The following is a 12,620-nucleotide window of genomic DNA, read 5'->3' on the forward strand; positions in this document are numbered from 1 at the left end:
GATCCCTGCTGCGTGCTCACTGAAGTCAGGCACAGACATGTGAACGTCACTGAACAGAGCTCGACTACCAGTTAAGGTCACAGATGTGTGTTAAACAAGTGCTCCTCCTGGCCTGCCATTCCCACGGAAATTACCAATCAAACCATCAACCAGAAATGATGTCCAATTTCTAAGCCAGACCAGAAGGAGAAGTAGACATGACTCAAAGGTAAGTGTTAGCAGTGAATGTAGCAGTGCAGGAGTAATAGCCTGACCCCTAATTTCCACTGGATGTATGTGTGTGTGCTGCGTTACGTCTCCGCCACGCCAGCGGAGCTGATAGATTTCACTTTAGTCTATGTGTTAATTTCCAGCAGGGCCGCTGCACTTTGTATCTGCTCCGTCCCAGCTCCATCAGTCCGGAGCCCTCCAGAGCAGATACGCAGGGCTTCTACATGCAGCAGATGCCGGAGCACGACGCAGCAATTCAGTCGAATTTAGCACCAAGCAGACAGGAAGTCAAGCACCAAAATAGCAGTATAATATCTGGTGACTTTTCAAAACAAAACACTCCGTGTTGACACCAGCACACAAATCTCAAAAAAGAGACAAACACATGCTCTCCTGCTGATCCTTCAGTTAGGAACACATTGTGTTGCTGTTTTTGTAGCACAGACCTATAACTGTGGTCGCGAGTGATTATGTGATTATCGCGGGAGCTCCCCTTTCTCACAACGGCAGCTGTCTACCGTAGTGCATCGTGGCTGACTCAAACGCAACCGGTGGGGATTGCTGGATGGTGGAGCGAAGCCGGATCGGGGCTGTGACGCAGCGGACATGTATCCAGTGGAAATTTGGGGTAACGGTAGGATTGTAGGAGTAGCCGTCTGTAGATACTAGTAGCAGCAGCAGGCACAAATGATTCTATTAGCAACAGCAATAAAAGAAACCTTAACAGTAGTGTTAGCAGTACTAATAGTGATAACAATGACAGTGGTAGAACACCATACTATGGTAGCACTAGCCTCAGCAGTGATTGCCGCAGACATTGCAGTTTTAGTTGCAGTTTTAGCAGTATAAGAAGTGTGCTCCTCCTCTGGGTTTTTGTCTCAGCATTTAGGTGACATTTGTAATTTTATTTTCATACAGTTGACAGTGTTGCAGAGAGGAGTGTTTTTATGCCCTTAGTATTAGCCTCAGCAGTAGTGTTAGTATCGGTCACAGTGTAAGTATCACTACATGTATTCAGTGTCATTCACGCTGCTACTTCTCACTGACTCTTCTCATTCATCTCCAGCCTCTATGTCAAATTAGCAGGAGCAGGAAACAGGAAGTTCATTGGACTGCTTCCTCTCATGTGTGACCACTACAATACACCACCCCTCCCCCCTCACTCCCTCAACCCTTGCCACAACAACCTTGCCCCCCACACACACACACACACACACAGCTCCTGTTGATGCGCACTGAGCTGCAGAGCAAAGTGAAGTCAGACAATAAGCCGAGTTATGTGGCACGTCGTCACCTCGCCGACACCATTCACCGAGAGACAACAGAGGCTGGAGGCGGAGCTGGAGCTGACCCGGTGCCGGCAGTACCTCGCTTTGTTTGCCTTTCCCTTTCCCTCTCTGATTCTCTCACACACCGCCGCCGCCTGTGCCGCCCCTGTCTCTGTCTGATCTTTCAGAGCTTTTTGAGTTCAACCGTCTCGCGCTCTGGTTTGAAAAAGAAAGAGGAAATAAAAAAAAGCCTTTTCATGACTTAGAAAAAAAAAAAAAAAATCTAGAAACTTTTGGAGGGCTGCCTTGGCAGAGGTCGCCATGCCAACATCTGCCAGCCCAATCCTTTTAACGAGAACGCCTCCTCTTCAGCTTCTCTGTTATCCAAAGAGTGTAGGCCAGAGGAGAGCCCGCTTTGTGTGTGTGTGTGTGTGTGTGTGTGATGGTAGGTTAGCACAATGACTCATGCTTCACATTGAACACTTGAGAATTCAAAGAAACAGCGATTGACTATTGTGCATAATGGCTCCAGTCTTATTGATTAATGGTGACTTCATGCAGCTGAAGCAGCATCACAGATATCTGGTTATGATGTCAGACGTCAGGTTAAAGCAGTGGTTCTCAATTACCTTTTGTCATGCCCCCCCAGAGGACAGTAATTTTGTCACGCCCCCCCCTGAATTTAAATACTATTGAGAATATTCATTTATTTATCTGTATAAACCACTGTATGAGTTGCAACATTCTGCATACAATCACCTGATTATCAAAATGGTTTCGTTCTGTCATGCCAGAGTTTTTAGGCATAAAACACAAACAGGTCTTTCCTCATTTCCGACCGTGTACACAGTAAACCCAAGAGCTATGTAAGCATCATCGTATTTCCTGCTCCATAGTTCGCGACCAAAGGATCAGCAGAAGAACTTGTGTTTGTCTCTTTTTCTTTAGATTTGTGTGCTGGTGTCAACATTGAATGTTTTATTTTGAAAAAGTAACCGGATGTTATATTGTTATTTCGGTGCTTGACTTCCTGGAGCTGGGACAGAGCAGTTCTGCAGCGCAGCGGACCTGCTGGAAATTAACACATAGACTTTAAAAGTGAAACCTATCAGCTCCGCTGGCATGGCGGACGTAGCGCAGCGGACTCGTATCCAGTGGAAATAGACCTTTGCGTCCCACCTAGTGTTGTGTCAGTCGCGAACGTGTAGTTTGAATGAACAAATGTTTTCAGTGAACGAAATGAACGGAATCACTTCATGAACTGATTCGTTCCTTTCTCAGTTCACTTGAGCTCAGCCGCGATCATGCCGGCCGGGAGAGGAACTACCGCCACTCACTCAGAGAACTGTGAGGATGTGATTCACGTTCACGCTGTGATTCGTTCATGATTCGCGAACCTACTGCACACAGAGAACTGTCGCTGAGGATGGGATTCTCATTCACGTACTGTGCTGACAGTGGCGCTGTGTCACTCACTCACTCAGGGCAGAGGAGTCGATTCATGTTCAGTAACTGTACTGCTAAAATTAGCGCCGTGTTGCTAACATCCATGTAGTGCACAGAGGACACTTTCACCTGGTAATAATTTTAGTGCATGTATCAAAGCAGTGCTGCATCTCCCACGAATGATTGTGTACTATAGCCCGTGAACGCACCATCCCTCAGTAAGTGAACGTGAACCTCAGGGCTGAAGCATGAACTGAATGACGGATTGTTTGGCCGTTTATCAGTTCAGGGAGTTGGAGAGCACTGAACGATTCAGTGAACAAATCTTTTGAACGAATCATTTCAATGAACAGATTCTAGAGATTCAGTCCAGTAAAAAACAACTGCCGTTCCCATCACTAGTCCCACCCTGCCTCTCATGTGCCCCCAGACACCACGCCCCACAGTTTGAAGATCACTGGGTTAAAGAAAGGCGATGGATTAAAGAGCAGAGCTACCACCAGACGACAGAGCAGCTTCTTTCCTCAGGCTGAGAGAAAAAATAAATGATTATGATTGACAAATAAATCAACTCTGGCCCTTGATAAAGACATTGCAAAAATGTATTATGATCGATAGCAACAAAAGGTTTTACACGTTACAAGTTTCCACCAAAATTGATTATCAAGTTTTGAGTTATCAAACAGCATTACCTTTGTCTTTCTCTGTGCTCCACTTCCTAAGCAACCCCAACAACACCTTAACCTGTTGAAGAAGTTGGTATTTTAAAAACTGGGGAACGGGGTAATATTCCGGCCTTGTTGATGTTGAAACTGGGGCTCGATCCTCTGCATGCGATGATCTGTGTGAGAAGATCGGGACGATTGGAAAGTCAGGAAAGTTCTTTGGGGATTGACAGGCCAGCAAATTCGAATAAAACCTCACATACAGAATGTGTGCCAGAGAAACTGATCTATATGAGTGTGTGTGTGTGCGTGTGTGTGTGTGGTGGACATATTTTGTGCTTTAATGAGCTCTGTATGGACATTATCGCAGAACGAAGCAACCAAACAAACTCAGCAGTCGGTCGAGTGAGCCCACAATTAGGTCAACTACAGAGGAGAAAATAGCTGCTGTATCGCTGCTGAATTCGTTTCAATTCCAGATAGAGTTGAGCCACTTCACACACACACACGCACACACACACGCATACACGCACACACAAAGAGAGAAGCAGCAAACTGCATAACAGAATAATACAGCGGCTTCAGACGCTCTAACGACAGTGATGAATAGCGAAGGTTGCAGCCGCCACCGACAAGGAAAAAGCTCTTTTCTTTCTTTCTTCTGTAGATACAGATAGATGTCACACACACACACACACACACACACAAACAGAACACACGGAAATGGCAAGCAAGTTTGACAAAAAAAAATTCAGATTCAAACGTCCAAATGCAGGAAGATGCTCTACGTGTCAGTGACTTAAGCTAACGAGAGGTTGTCTGACTAATCATTTAGACGTTACGGCAACCTGTGATCTCCGCATGTTTGCTGAACGTGAGGATCTGAAGGTTCTGATGAAGACAAATCAACTCGGACCAGACCAATCGCTGCCAGAACAAACTGCAAATAGGAAATTGACTTCCTGTCAGAACGGTGAGCTATCTGAGGAAACAACTCCACACACACACACACACACACACACACACACCTCTAGTGTACCTTTACACCAGAGGTAGTCACGAGCATGCACGGACATGAATCTGAACATGTGCAGGCTGGCACACACGGATAGATATATAACTGTACGCACACAAAAACAACTCAACACACACTCAGTCATACACACTGCGGTATCTCCTTGTGATGTTCTCAGGTGACTCATGACTTCCTTTCCTAGAGGAATGTCACTGCACACACACACACACACACACACACACACACACACACACACACACACACACACACACACAAGCTTTAAATTAGAGCTGTTGTTCCTGAACACAGAGCAGCACTTTTTCCATTTCTTTTATTTTCATGTTGGGCTCATAACAACATATAGGACACCATAAATCTAAAAACGTCACATTTTTACTGTGCTGAAGTCTGCAGGTGAGCATCTAGACTGTTATTATTAGTCTGAGTTGGGTTATTATTACTTATTAAATAGTTACCTTTTAGTGTATTGCATAATTAGATACTGGAACACTAGAAAGAAGGAAAAAAGAGAAGCTGCAAAAATAACTTGTACCCTCCCATCAGCAGGGGAAATGCATTTTTTTTTTATAAAAATCCATCTGAGGTGAATGGAACTGACCACACACTTGCTGCACTGGTACAGATGTGATTGTTGTACACTGAATCCTTTAAATATGCTCCCGTTACATGATGGAAACAAACCATGTTCAGAGTTGTACCTCGGACAAGACTGAAAACTGCGGGTGTAAAAATAGGGTGTACGAATCGGTAACTGTTTTTAACGTTAAAGGTGCTACTACATTGATATGCGGACCCCTGTATCGATTTAAATGTACCATTAACCGGTCGATGGCTCGATTTTAAAGTTATATATTGGTTGACGGAAGCTTTGCTGCTAATTCTGCAGAGCGTCTCTCAATTCTTGTAGAAGTTCAAAGGTAAACGTGAGATTCTCGCAAGAGTAACATTAACAACAACATCAACATGCCTGACAACTCCGACACTGTATACAATGCTTATCTGAAATCTAAAGTTTGGAAGAGATTTGGATTTCATAAAAAGGAGGGAAATTTGGACAAAAGTCTGGCCATATGTACAGTCTGCAGAACAACTATTAAGCACAGCGGTAGCATGACAAATCTGAAAACTCACCTGGTGAGATGGCATGGAGAAAACTACGTGGGCAATGAGGAGTCTGTGGATGCTAACGTTTGTAATGTTACAGCTAGCGCAAGCAAGAACATGCAAAACGACAACATGGCTGTTAAAGACTTTTTTTCCAGCCACAACTTTGCTGCAACTCGGTGAGGTCCAAGCTAATCACTGCATCTATAGCCCGTTTTATTGTGAAGGACTTAGGACCTTACAGTGTGGTTGAGAGGGATGGCTTTCGAGACATAGTAAGGTAAGTAATGCCACCTTTATAGAAATGCTTATTTTAATTTATAATGGAAAATGAATGTCTACATTAAACATACGTTAAGAACTATATCAGATTGCATCGTAACATATCGAATCGAATCGCACCAAATCGTTCCGTATTTAAAATGTATCTAGATGAGTATCAGATCATCTTATGAGGGAGAGATGCACACCCCTACTGAAAACACAAAGCCACTGGGAATCATGTCAGCGGGCTCTCTTATAAGTCACAGCTGAAGCCATGTCTCTTTACTTTGTGTTATTGTGTTTGAGTCTCTAACACTTTCAAAGGTCTTTCTTGAATAGGTTAATGGTGTGTTGATTGTTCTTGGTTGTAATGTTTGTGTTGTATTTATCTCTTGCCCTTTTGGCCTGTTGTTCTCTTGAAAAGCACTTTGTAAGTACCTGCCAATGCAATGCTGGGTGGTGCGACACAGTATTACAGTTTGAGCCCAGCGCCCTGTTCAGTCTTGTCGATAATGTTGAGGCCGCAACAGAGAAAATGGTTGAGTCAGGAAGTTGAAATAGGGTGTTATTTGTATGATACCATGTCTTTTTATTACAGAAATCTAAATATGGTGCGAGCTGATAGGATGGAGATTGCCAGAAAGCTGAACGTTTCTGATGAGAAAACGGCATATCTACTTGCTGCTGGCTGTATTGTATGTAGTTTCCAGTAGAGAAACGTAAATTTCAGAGAACTTTTTTTTTTTCACTATTATTTGATGACATTATCAATATTTTCAATTACCAGTGACCCAGCAGAGACACCTACACTGTTCTCCCATGATGGAGTAAACCATTCTATAGAATTAGATTGAGTACCTGGAAACCTGACAGCTGTCTAAATCTTACAAACACAAGACCAGCTGATGAGAGAGAGTGAGAGAGGAGGAGCCACTCTGGAAGGACAGCAGTGGTCGACAAACATACTTCGTCCTGCGATGTCAATTAATCAATTAACATCCATTAATGTGGACAATGACACAAGGAATAAGGGGAGGAGTAAAAGGAGGAAGAAGGAACAGAGTGCAGGGAAGGAGATGAAACATATTGGAACTAGAGGTAAAGAAAGGACAGAGGAGGTGAGTGAAGGAAAAAAGGAAAGGTTGTGGAGTTGTGACTTTGTCGTCCTCTGGGGGAGGAAACATTGTTCTGCTGCAGGGGAGGTGATCATGACATCAGGGACAGACCCAGTGTGTCACTATATGTTCGTGTGTGTGTGTGTGTGTCATTGAATGAGTGTGTGTTGCCCCTGGCTCTGTCCTTGTCTCCCACACTAAACTCTGACCTTTGACCTCCGGTCCTCGGTGACGCTGCAGCCTGCCAGCAGCATGACGGATGTTCCTGCGGCCGAGCATCACTGAAACTACAGAGACTGTGTGTGTGTGTGTGTGTGTGTGTGTGTGTGTGTGTGTGTGTGTGTGTGTGTGTGTGTGTGTGTGTGTGTGTGTGTGTGTTCAAACGTGTGGTTAAAACTATAGCAGATGTAGCTGCAGTAGGCACAGCTTCCATTATAGGAACTAAAACACACACAGCAAAAGCAGCTATTTATACAAATTCACTGATTTCATTTTGAATATATTTACATATATTCAAGTTGCATACGAATATCTGGAATTATCAAATGTTTAATGAAATGTTCTGTGTTAAAAAAAGGAGTAGTAGAACAAGAAGAGGAAGGAGAAGAAGTAGATGAAGAACAAGAAAACTTGATTACACACCGTCTGTTTCAACTGAACCAACATTTGAACTAGTAACCACAGCATCACCAGACTCCCTAGACAAAACTTCTGATTTTAAGAGTTGTTCAGTTAAGAGAAACTTTATACACTTAGTGAAATGCTGTCTCTGGCAAATTCTTCATTATTTGGGCCTTCTTGTAAATTTGGCAAATGTTCAACATGAAGTTCTTGCTTTGTGTAGAAAACAGCATGGTGTCTGTCAGTAGTGATGTAGGTGTTTATTTGTACATAGAGCAGGAAGTGACATCTGATGACAACTGGTCCCTCAAAGGTGACCTGAATGTGAGCCAGTGAAACAGGACACACCATATTCATTCAAATCAGAATCAAATAACCAGGCACATACGCAAAATAAGACAAGGTTGTGTTTCTTAGTTCTAAATTAACATTTTCATAAAAGAGGACTGTCTAATTTTGTTTATTTTTGAGAGTAACACGTTTTGTTTTAAGGCTCTAAGAATAGTTAAATCATCATCATCAGACTGGACACAAGAGGAGGAATTCAGTGAACAGACATGAATTCACTCAAATTGTGTAAAAAATGAATAAATAAATAAATAAAAAACACTGCTGCCCTTCCTGAAGTTGTCTGACAGGGAGACAAAGAGAAAAAAGAGAGAAAACTGAGGAAAAATAAAATAATGATGCTGAATAAAAGTTCCTGCGAAAAATAAAATCTTCAGTTTCTCTGTGTTTTTAAAATCAACAGAAATGCAGTGAACGATTTATTTTGCTTTTGGATGGAAGTCATATGTTCATCAGATCTGAGCTGATTTGTCACCACAACAGTGTCTCTCTGTGTGTGTGTGTGTGTGTGTGTGTGTGTGTGTGTGTGTGTGTGTGTGTGTGTGGTTTCATTTTCAGGGTCAGCAGCCAAATCTCTGACAGATGGTCTGATCCAGGATGAGCCCAGCGCCTCCTGCTGGCAGGCGAGCTGCGACAGGCGAAACACAAACTCTGAACTCGCACCGGGGAATACACTCCTCCTACTAATCCTCCTCCCCCTCACTCCCCCTTTCTCTCCCCATCTCCCCCCCCCCCTCCACCTTTCCTGTTCTTGTCTTTTCGACTCTTCCTCTGCCTCTGCTTCTTGTCCTTTGCGCCACCTCATCTTCTCCATCGTCATCATCATCCACGCACTTCCCCCTTTCTGCTCCATCTTTTGACTGACTTCCCTTCCTCCCTTCCATCTTTATCCTCTTCATCTTTCCCGTCATTTTCCTTTGTTTCCTCTTTCTCTCCCTCCTCTTGCTCCACTTCTTTCTCTTCCTCATTGTTTCTCATCCTTTTTGCTCCATTTGTCACCATCATCTGTCTTCGTTCCCTCCATCTTTGATCCTCCTTTTCCTCATTATCACCCTCTGTTTTCCTTCTCTTTTTTGTCCTGCTGTCTTCCTCTTTCTTCTCCTCCTCCTCATATTTGTTATGCAACTTCTTCTCCAGCATCATCCTTTTTTTTTTTACCTCTCTCTGCTCCCCAGCATGCTCCTGCAACGTCCTCCCTATTCATTTCTCCCTTCTTCTCCTCCATCCTTATTTTTCCTTCTCCTCCACCTTCACCTTCATTATCCACCTCCTCCTCCTCTTCCTCCTCCTCATCATCTTTCTACTTTCTTTCTCTTTTCATCCTCATTGTTATCCACCTCCTTCCTCTCCTCTTCCTCCTCCTCTTCCCCTTACATCCTCCTCCTCCTCCTCGGGGACCTCCTGTCCTACCAACTGAAGCTCTGTGCTGGTCCGGGGGATTTTCTGGAGCTGAGGCCATGAAAGCGGCGGCCTTCGGCTGGAGGATCACCAAGCGCGCTCAGAATCACCAAACACCTCTCTGTTGTCGGGATGTTAACATGCAGCAGCTGCAGTCTGACTGCAGGAGTCCGGATGTTGGTCAGGAGTCAAGAGCAGGACGTGAACTCTGCTGGGACTCCTCCGCTGTGTGTCAGTCCTGCTCATCCTCCCACTGAAGGAAACTTAACGCATCTTAAAGTTAAACTGAGAGGAGAGGAGGCTGTTACAGCAGCACATTATTAACCATCTCTACATACTATTCAGGCGTCCACAAGCTTCCGTGCATCTGCAGTGTCCTCGTCTCTCCTGCTGCTGCTCTCATCGATTCCTCTCTTTTTATATCTCAAAATCTGAAAACTTTAGGTGGTTGCAGGATGTGGGCATGCTCAGATCAGCAGGAGGAGCAGAAAACAAGCTGTGTCCCAATTACAACTGAACAACACCTCAAAGTATTCACAGTGCTGTACGTGGGCTCTTATTGTCCAGCTGTGAGCAGCTCCTGTGTACGTGTATTTGAAGCATACTTAAAGATCCCTTGGAACAGCGAAGCCTTGTGGGGTGCTGTCTGCTTCAACAAAGTCATTGATTTAATGTAGAAACAGGCGGCTAAGGACGGACTTCCTTGAGATATATACAGTATAAAAATTACAGTACTCTGGCTTTACTGGCAACTCTCAGTGAACACAGTTGAGACAGCCTCTGAGAAGACTGTACCCTGGTGGTTTTCAGCAAATTGGACCTCTAACTTAGCTGCACAAATACCTGAGCTGACTACCTGAGGGCAGCATTTAGCCACAGTTAGGTAAGCGGTTACTTAGCAACAAGGCTAGCTGTGTCCAACCTTCAGGAAACTCTAAATCCTATGGCACTCTTTGTTTACTGGAATCCTTAAAGATGCACTCCACCGTCCAGAGAACACACTGATGTCCACAAACACTGGATCCCACACATCCAACAGTGACCTGACAGCAGGAGAAACTCCACACCCTCACTGTACGTACACGTGTGAAAGAACAAGTTGGAAAACTCTCAGACAGCCGGAAAAAAAATAAGGTGCACGTTGAAACATGGCAGACGGCAGTAAACACTGTGTTGATGGCAAGAAACTTTTCTGCCGTTACCTTTTCTGCATCATTTCCTTTGCTCTTCCTTGTCACTCTGCAGTGGAAACAGAGTGTTTGTTTAAACACTCGGAGCAACAACATGCAAAACAACTTGTTTCGACGTCCATGTTGCTCCCACATTCCAAACGTGACACACGTGAACACAACGAAGTCGGAAGAACGACTTCCGAACTCGAACACAATGTGTGTTTCTCACCTTGCTAATGGGTAAACACATCAGTGCTCTACTGCCAGTGCTGCCACCATCAGGTAGATCAGTAACTTCTTGGTGTCTAGATTGTAAAAATAAAAGATAATATGTATAATATCTGAGCAAATGAGCACAGTATAACGAGACAACTGCTCACCGTGATCTTGATGCCGTGATGACGCTCATTCACATGTGTATTGTGTTGGCAGACACACTGTTAGCTCCTGTAAACACCCTCATGTCCCTGCTGTAAACTGAGAATATTTGGGTTCCTGTAACTGCACCTGTTAGTTTTGATTCTAGATGATTCTGTTGATTATTTTTGATAAATCTCTTAGTTTATAAAATATCAAGGGGATGTCTTTAGATTTAGAGTTCTGTCTGACCAAAGATGCGGTTTATCAAGTTGTAGTTGCAGAGAAAAACAGTTTGAGAAGTTCAAATCAATTATCTGTTAATTGACTAATTGTTTGAGGAAGTTATTTGAAGCGTTTCATCAGTTGGGGCTCAGCTAAAGTAAAACTCTCGTGTGTTAAATTGTCCAGGTGGGAGCACCGCAGCACTCTGGCCTGATTTACCTGCCTCCTCCTCCTCCTCCTCCCCCTTTCTCAGCCTCACCCCTCGCCCACGTTAATGAAAGACATGTGGTGGAGGCATAATGCTATTGTCTGTCAAATCTGCTTAGGGATCGCGGGGAGCGGCAGGGATCTGGCTGTTGTTGTGTGGGTGGACGGGCAGATCATCTGTGAGGATGACGGCTTAATCCAATCATAGGGAGCGGATCACAGGAAGCCGATTCACCGTATAGCTGCCGGCCGGCCAGCCTCACTGAGCAAACCTGTCTGTGTGTGTGTGTGTGTGTGTGTGTGTGTGTGTCAGAGCTCCCCGCTGCTATGAATTCAACAGGGCGCCTTATCAGCGGAGCTCATTGTGACTATTTGTGGACGACGGCGATGATGACAGACCGACTCAAAAGCATTTCACACTTTAGCAAACGTCCATTAAAGGACAATTACAGCGTTCCATTTTCCATTTAGTACATTTCCCTTCACTTTAATGTCATTTCTGACAGTCCCCACACACTCACAGCATGATTAAAGATATTTATAAATGGTTTTAGCCAAACATCTCAGGCTCATTCAGCCCGATTCAGCTGCAAACAGCAGAGAAAACCACTGGATTTTTCTAAATCAGTCAGTAAAGACAAGTCTATCTGTGAGGTGGAGAAGAAATGAATTGAGAAAGTGAAGAATTTCTCAGGCAGCGATTGGTTTATGTCAACATGGCATCATTCTGACAACAATCAATAACAAATTCCACTCTGCTTCAACAACGACAATCATTACAGTTAAGCAAGATGCCATTTGTGACCTGTGTAAACAATCCTTCTTCTGTGGCAGAAAGCCTTTCAGACCGATGATCCATCACAGGGAACATCATGTCCACTGTTGTTGTTGTCAAGCTGACAATATTGTCACATGATAATCCAGTTAGAAGTGCAGATAAATAGCATTTTTGAATATTACATTTCTCAGATTCTGACAGACTTTACACAGCCCAGGTCATCTGTGTTCTTTCTGTCCACACATGAATCCACCATGTCAGCAGAACCTGCAAAAAAGGAGGTCATATTCTATATTGTCTTCTGGTCGAGGGTATCCCCTGCCTCTGTAACTCAAAGCCCAATATCTACCATTGAGGACAATGAGTCCTTGGTGTGTATGTTCAAAAACATTACATTTTGAATTGC

At 43.9% G+C, this 12,620-nt stretch overlaps 1 protein-coding gene across 6 annotated transcripts in view; it reads right to left on the reverse strand.

The window, feature by feature from the left end:
* The window catches only part of LOC119007285 (protocadherin-1-like), a 205,851-nt gene that overhangs the window by 65,491 nt on the left and 127,740 nt on the right, over nucleotides 1-12,620 (reverse strand). Inside the window, exon 5 of one of the 6 annotated variants that reach the window (XM_037076846.1) lies at nucleotides 3,674-3,765. The exons of the other annotated variants lie outside the window; for them this stretch is intronic. Within the exon in view, the coding sequence (XP_036932741.1) occupies nucleotides 3,689-3,765 (77 nt within the window). The 3' untranslated portion in view covers nucleotides 3,674-3,688. Of the gene's footprint in view, nucleotides 1-3,673; nucleotides 3,766-12,620 lie in introns of those variants that run through there. 6 annotated transcript variants of the gene reach the window in all.

The sequence above is a fragment of the Acanthopagrus latus genome, chromosome 18 (assembly GCF_904848185.1).
Source record: "Acanthopagrus latus isolate v.2019 chromosome 18, fAcaLat1.1, whole genome shotgun sequence".
NCBI lineage: Eukaryota > Metazoa > Chordata > Actinopteri > Spariformes > Sparidae > Acanthopagrus > Acanthopagrus latus.